The 7,407-nt window shown below is 34.4% G+C and overlaps 2 protein-coding genes across 2 annotated transcripts; one reads left to right on the top strand and one right to left on the bottom strand.

Moving 5' to 3' along the window:
* Positions 1-324: 324 nt before the first annotated feature.
* On the top strand, positions 325-5,148 carry LOC130798783 (basic leucine zipper 23-like). The gene is made up of 3 exons (XM_057661881.1): positions 325-580; positions 1,516-2,392; positions 4,653-5,148. Exons 2-3 carry the CDS (start codon positions 1,539-1,541, stop codon positions 4,654-4,656), a joined length of 858 nt encoding a protein of 285 aa, XP_057517864.1. The 5' UTR covers positions 325-580; positions 1,516-1,538; the 3' UTR covers positions 4,657-5,148.
* A 732-nt stretch (positions 5,149-5,880) lies between these two features.
* LOC130798791 (heavy metal-associated isoprenylated plant protein 26-like) lies at positions 5,881-7,182 on the bottom strand. Its single transcript, XM_057661888.1, has 2 exons — positions 6,896-7,182; positions 5,881-6,453 (listed from the first exon to the last, which is right to left on the bottom strand). The coding sequence occupies exons 1-2, from the start codon at positions 6,977-6,979 to the stop codon at positions 6,067-6,069; spliced, it is 471 nt and encodes a 156-aa protein (XP_057517871.1). The 5' UTR covers positions 6,980-7,182; the 3' UTR covers positions 5,881-6,066.
* Positions 7,183-7,407: the final 225 nt, after the last annotated feature.

Genomic DNA, 7,407 nt, shown 5'->3' with positions numbered 1-7,407 from the left:
TTAATTCCTTAATCTTTACATTAAAAACCCATAATACCACTCTATTTCCTACCCTTAGGATCTCAGTTTGACTCTCCTTAATATCTGTGAAAAATCAAATAGGACTCCTAAATACAATAATAATTTTTTTAAAATACAAAAGTGGACATGATCAAAAGTGGAGAGTTTTTAAAATACAATAATAATTTTTTTGAATGCAATGATCAAAACTTGTAAAAAACTGACGATGCAAATGAGATCACAAGGAGAAAATAGAAAGAGTAGTTCAACAATGATTAAATTATTACTTGTAAAACTTTAACCGAAATTGCAAATAGGCCCATCATAAAAGTATAAATTACAAAAAGGACAAGGAAGACATTTCTGTATGTATGTTACATGAAAACCAGAGAATCTCCGAAGAAGCCTTGTCAAAGTGTTTGGCTTGGCTATGTCCGCAGTTTTTCTGCGTCATCCACTTAATTTTTTCGCCATTTTCTCCTTACTTCTCACTTTTAATTTCTATCTTTGTTTATCTATCTTCTTCGCGAAGATTGCGCAATTTTACCCAGAAATTGAGGGAGGCATCGTCCAATATTCGGTGAGATATAATTAATATTTCGATTTTGGGTATATTAGTAATATAATTTGTGTTTTAGGGTTTTCGTAGAATTTTGTTAAAGTGCTGTATTATTGCAATTCTGATTTAGGGTTTTGTGATTTTTGTGTCAATTGGGAAATTTGGATTTTGTGTGTGGGTATTTATACTTGTATGTGCCTTTTAACTTTGCTATAATTTACTTGGGTTGTAGTTGGATTAATGGTTGCTTAATGACTTATTTTAGTAATTGTTTGAATTGAATTTGATTCTAGGGTCTTAAGTGAAATGGATTGTGAGAATTGTTGCTCCATTTTGTTAAAAGTGCTGTTTTATTGCAAGTCTGATTTAGGGTTTTGTGATTTTTGCGCCAATTTGGCACTTTTTGTGTGTGGGTATTTATGTTTGAAAGTGCAATTTCTGCAATTTTGTGATATTTTAGTTGGGGTACATTTGGATTAGTGGTTACTGTATCTGAATGTTTATAGTAATTTGTTGAATTTAGTTTCAGGGTTTTGAGTGATATGGATTGCGAGAATTGTTGCCTATTTGGATACTTTGTGGGTGTATTTGGGAATTTTTCTGTCATCGTCATCATAACCAACATATCTGCTCATCATAACCAATATATCTGCTATAGAAGCTATGATCAGAATCTTTAGACTAGGAGGGTAGGAATATGATAGACCATACTCGTATCAAAGGAGATAAGGAGGTTACCGCCTCTGAGACCCTTGGCTCCAGGAGGAATTTTTTTCATGTTGATGTGCTTTTTGTTAGTGCAATTGATGTATGATTGGAATATTAAAATTGGGTTGCAGTTGAATTTATGACCGATGAATTTCACTTTCAGTAATTTGATTAGAGTGGATGATAATGATGATTATTTTTTCCTGGGATGCATTTGATTTAAACTCTACAATTGATGCTTTTTCCAGGGAGAAGTCAACGAGCTGCTTCAATGGAGGATAATAATCAAAATAATGGTAGTGACAGTAACCGAATTCCTTTAATGGATGATGGAGAACTTGAATTTTCAAATCAAGAGTTACTTTCTAGTGCAAACATTGGCGAGATTCCTAGTAGTGGATCAATGGATAGTTTCTTTGATGAACTACTGAGGGATTCTCACGCTTGTACTCATACCCACACTTGTAATCCCCCGGGACCGGATTTATCGCACACACATACATGTTATCATGTGCACACTAAAATCCTTCCTCCTCCTAGCGAAGAAGAGAAGAGTGGTAACAATGATGATTCTGCTGAATCTGAGGAACAAAAAACTAGGAAACGGGGGAGGGAGCGAGGAGGCAATAGAGAAGCTGTTCGCAAGTACCGTCAGAAGAAGAAAGAACACACAGCCTCACTGGAAGGGGAGGTGGTGAAATTGAGGGCTATAAATCAGCAGTTGTTAAAAAGGTTACAAGGTCAGGCTGTTTTGGAGGCTGAGATTGCAAGGCTCAAGTGTCTCCTTGTTGACATAAGGGGACGGATTGAAGGGGAGATTGGGTCTTTTCCGTACCAGAGACCAATTAAGAGTGGGGATATGTATCAAAACATGGCTGGCTCTAGCGTACCTGGTTCTTATATGATTCCATGTAATGCTCAGTGTGGTGATCAGCTTTATTGCCTCCATCACGGCATTGATGGAAAAGCCGATGAAGGTGGGGCCTTGAATGCTCAAGGTTTCAGTGGTTGTGACTACGAAAACTGCATGGTTGGTTTGGGATCTGGCTCTAAGGATCATTTTAGTTGTGGCACAGCAAATGGGGCAACCACTGGTGCTTCATCCGGCAATGCCAGGAAAAAAAGGTGATATATTTGTGTCCTTTTCATTTGTTGTTTTTTATTGCTCTTGATAATTTGCAAAACTCTTGGATTCTACTGCTCTGCTCTTTGTTCAGGCTGCTTATACTTACTAAAGCTTTGATATAATTTCTATTACATATGGAAGTCTTGAATTTAATTATTACATCCTAAGTTTTTATCTATTTGTTTGTTATAGCTTTTTATATTATCTGTTTTGATTGATTTAGCACTCCACTGTGCTTCGTAAGGTTTTTAATTTTGTATGGAGTATGGATTCATGACATGGGTTTCCAATGTTCGAATTGTCATCTTGATTTCTGTATCTCATGTGTTTCAAGGGCAAGGCCGAGAGCTCAAACTCAGCAATAAAAAAAAAGAAACAAAGTTGTTTTTTGACCTGTATTATCCTGAGGCAAGCTTTCTCTGTTTGCACAATGTTTGTTTCATTTATGTACATTTCTTATTTTCTTGTTGACGGGTTGATGATGTTGCTGCCAGAATTTGTTGACCTAGCAATTGAATGTTGTGCATTTGTTATGTGATTTTATGCTTTATGTTATTTTCTGTATAATGTAGGACTCTCAAAATGTTGTATATTTGCCGCAGCTGCTGACTTTTTGCTTTGTGAGTTAATGTATGAGCACTCCTATTAGATAATAATATCTTGAAATCTGATGGTGAAAGAAATATAGAATAGCATATGATAGAATGGAATACATGCTACTTTTTTTTTGTTTGGTGCAACTGGTGTTGACTTGGCATGTTTGAGGTATGAGGCTAGGATTTCAGTTGTGACCTTGTGGGTCTTAGATGAAAATTCAACCCTCCACCCCACCCCTCACCCCAAAAAAAAAAAAATTCGAAACAACATGGTAAAACTCTCTTCTTTCTTGAAATTCTTTTTGTATAATGTGCAGCTTGAATATTCTCATGTGTATTCATATCTTGTGCCTGCCTAGTTGAATTCTAAAAGTGTGCACTCTCAGATAGATTCTTTAACAATGGTGTCTGCCTCATCAATCTTTTGGCTTATACAGTTTAATTCTAAACAATTGCAAATTAGCAATTGTTTAAAAGTACTAAAGCAGTCATGCCAATTGTCATGATACCATTTCCAGTTTCCCCCATTCCAAATGACCTGGTTTTTTTATCTCTATTGTTCTTTCACGCCTGTTTCAATTTTCGGTAGTTACTCACCTTTCCTTTTGGTTATGGCTGAAACTCGTTGACTGTGGTCACCATTGACCTATAAGGGAGGGCTTATTGCTAGAGGACCACATATCCAAGGAACAATGCGCTGCAATGCTTGTAGGGAGGTTGTCAGTTGCTTTACGGACATATCTCTTTAAGGGTTTAATATAATGCTTGTAGGGAGGTTGTCAGTTGCTTTACGGACATATCTCTTATTCATTTTGTTACTCATGCTGTCAGCTGTTATATCCGGTATCTCTTATCCAATGGGGATTGGTGATACATGATTTCAATGTTTTCGTTCGGAAAAGGTTTTCTGCTAGTTACATCTTTTGTATGCCACTTTTTCCAGTCTTTGTTTTCAGTTTTCGGCTATTTAATTCGCAGTTGCTTATTCTTGTGGCTTGTTCTTACTCTTAATATGATAAGTTGTTGACCACTTGTGTATAGACCTCTGAAGGAAATTGTCAGGTACACTGAGAAGTAATTGAAAAAGTTTATTGATGATGAGTGTAAAAGATTTACTGTTTATTGAAGTATGATATTGATATAACTCTCACAATGTTTCTTCTCCACTTAACTAATACTAATGGTTTTGTCCCTCTGAATTTGCTTTGTTATGTTTTGTTCTTGAAATGGGATTTTGTAACTGTATACCCGATGTTTGTATGCCTTTGTAAATGTGTGCTTTGGAGAAACGAGTGGGTTACGTTTAAAGAGGGAATTCTGATGTCTTCTTGACGATATATTTCAAAAAATGTTCCGTAATTTCAGGTCTGCTTTCAATCATGTCCATTTTGTGAACTACCTTTTGTTTTGCCTGATGTCTTCTTTCTTAGTAGTGTTAAGAATTTTTGTTTCTAGCTATACATTAATACACATATGATGCGCCTCAGTCTAGATTGTTCTATAAATTTTTCCAGGAAGGGGCTTGCTTTTTTTTTTTCCATGATAGATACATTACTTGTTCCATGATGACGATGAATTATTTTCATGGCGTTATTTGTTCCTTTGTTTGTCGGTGAATGACGGATTATGATGATAACTCTTGGTTGCTTCGTCTGCTGTGCAGCTAACCATATGCCGGTAGCAAGTTAACAGGTCATTGTCAATCTATGGAGGTATGGAGCTGGGTCATTAATGTTCAGCAACTAGACGTTGATTAGACGTGAGCTGTGAACAAGGAACGCCTTGACTGTCTACTCAGCAGGAAAGTCTTTTTGGCTCAGTCTTGTGATAGTTATATTTGAGTTTCAGTTTGGATATGGGTGTTCTCGTGTTTATATGGTTCTTTCTTCTGCAATATGTTCTACAGTTTCGTCGAGGAGTGGAGGCGTTTTTCCATCAGTTTTTGTAATCCTAGAAAATGTACGTATAATATGTTGCTGGTTCGTTAGTTTTAAGTTTCTTATTCGGTGAATTTTATCTCTGTCTGACTTGAGAACTTATACATCTCCAAGGAGCTCCAAGTTCTTCATAATTTGTGATCTCTTTGGATTCTGTAATTAGCTTTTGTTACAGGATTTCTTGAATTTTCCTTCACATTAAATAAATTATTTAGTCCAGTATTTTGTTTCTAATGATTATGTTGTCTCACCAGCTACACTTAACATCATCCTCATCACTGTACACACACGGCCATTTGGCAGATCGGTAATATGCTATCATCGCGACACCCGAAGTCATTTATGGAATCCTTTTTATGTTAAAACATAATATATCATCTAAACTATATGACAATAAACAAAATGAATTTACATTAATATGTATTATTTAATTCTCCAGAAAGTGGAAGAATTTGCTACTCGGGATTTCACACGCAAATCAACGAAAATAAAAAAAAAACACATTCTTATGAGAGACGGTCTTTTTATCACTAATTGGGCTGATTCATTATATATTTTTTAAAATATTGTAAATACGTATTAAGAATAATGTAAGTAGACATTTAAGATGTTTCAAGTAGGCATAAAGGATACGGTAAGAAAGCATTAAGAATAATGTAAGTAGACATTAAGAATACAATAAGTAAACATTAATCTTTAATGAGTTGGGTTTGTAATATGTCTCTCAAAGAAACGATCTTTCAAGAGATTAACTAAATGAAAACATAGGCATTTAAAGTAGGATATAAAGGTGTGTCATGTGTGGTAATGATCTTTAGTCTATAATCAAAGAAAAAGAAATAAATTTGATTTTTACGTGGTATTTAATTAAAATAGGGTAAAGTATAACTTTAGTTTGGAGACAGTATCTATATTTATCTTTTATTGAGCAACATGTGTCAATTTTCTTAAAAAGACAAACGAAAAAATCATAATCTCTTAATTACCAATTACCATTTCCTTTAAACATCAAATATTGGAAAATAATTTGATAGAAGTACAAGCATATGGTAGAAACTATGAAAGCTTTCTAAATAAAAACTTTAATAATCACCGAAATAAAATTGGATACTTATACTGATTAATATGTATTAGTAATAACTACATAATAGAACATGCATTAGTATTGTCATCACTGAATGCTGTGGTGTAGCGAACCTCAGTTGAACTCATACGAGCCAACTGATTAACGCGAGGATCATTATAATCATTTCTAACATAACCAGCTGGTGCTTTCCTGTCGTACACCCCAGGTGCGTAAGGGTGCGCCACCACATCGTACGGCACATAGGGCCAGAACTCGGCCCTCTTCCCTGTTCGATGCTTGACACGTGCCAACACCTTCTTGGGGTCCACATATCCTGTTACTGTAAGCTTGTGTTGCTTGGGTTCTATTTCAATCTGTGTTACTCCTTCCATTCCTTCCACTGATCTCCTTACTTTTCTCTCGCATCCTTCACAATCTATCTTTATCTTTATTTCTACTGTCTGATTTTTTTAATTGATTACACACAAACACATAAAAATATAAGTTACTTTATATAATCATATTTCTATACAGAAAATTTAATTACAAACTAATTGGGACAACAACTATCAGTTTATATTGGTTTCTTAACAGAAGCCAACGTCTTTTGAATTTAAGTCAATTTAACATTGTTCATTTAAGTCAATTAAAGATGAAAATTTGAGAAGGATTATTTTAAATCTTATTATTCTTGAATTTTTCATCAGATTAGAGTATAATAGCTTTCTAAAACTTGTCATTTTTAAATACTTATGATTTCATGATTGATACTAAGAACATGGTATGCCGTCATTATCTCTTCTCAAACCTTAATTATAATTTTTAATTTTTATGAGCGGGATACACAAGTAATTTACTAAATATATGCAGAAACATTTCAGAAAGAAGAAAGAAAATTATAACCTGAAGCTGCTTGCGTTTCTTGTGTCTATGAGCATGTACACCTGAGCAATCAAACATTTCAGAAAGATGATCAATCACCCCCATTATTACTACTTTCACTTCTACCTTTTCTTATGATCTCAACCACAAAATATCAAAAGAAATGGATAATTGATATGGAAAATACTTCCTTTATATATCCTTAGCTCAAAATCTGATGCTGGCTTTCACCAAAATATCTCACTAAGTTAGTTTTGGACATGACAATACTTGTTTCGATGTTTGTAATTTAACAACTCACGTATATTATATACTTCATCATGTTCATTCAGGTCCTGAGGAGTCTTTTTCTTCGCCCAACATGTAGTAGTGTTGAAAGGACCCCATTTTATTTTTTAAAGTATTTAATTAGCTCGAACCATTTCTCTAAAATCGGATACATATTATTGGTATAAATTATTTCAAATCGATGAATTAAAAATGACGTCTACACTTTATAAGTTATTAGAGTCTTCTCCGCATTGTCATATGGT

The sequence above is a fragment of the Amaranthus tricolor genome, chromosome 1 (assembly GCF_026212465.1).
Source record: "Amaranthus tricolor cultivar Red isolate AtriRed21 chromosome 1, ASM2621246v1, whole genome shotgun sequence".
Classification (NCBI taxonomy): domain Eukaryota; kingdom Viridiplantae; phylum Streptophyta; class Magnoliopsida; order Caryophyllales; family Amaranthaceae; genus Amaranthus; species Amaranthus tricolor.
The sequence above is the reverse complement of the archived record's forward strand: the minus strand, read 5'-3'. Positions and strand labels throughout refer to the sequence as shown.

Coding starts and splice junctions, on each gene's coding strand:
- LOC130798783 (XM_057661881.1), top strand. CDS start 1,539: ATGGAGGATAATAATCAAAATAATGGTAGTGACAGTAACCGAATTCCT.
- LOC130798791 (XM_057661888.1), bottom strand. CDS start 6,979: ATGGGGGTGATTGATCATCTTTCTGAAATGTTTGATTGCTCAGGTGTA. Junction 6,454..6,895: donor AGAAACGCAAGCAGCTTCAG/GTTATAATTTTC, acceptor TAAAAAAATCAG/ACAGTAGAAATAAAGATAAA.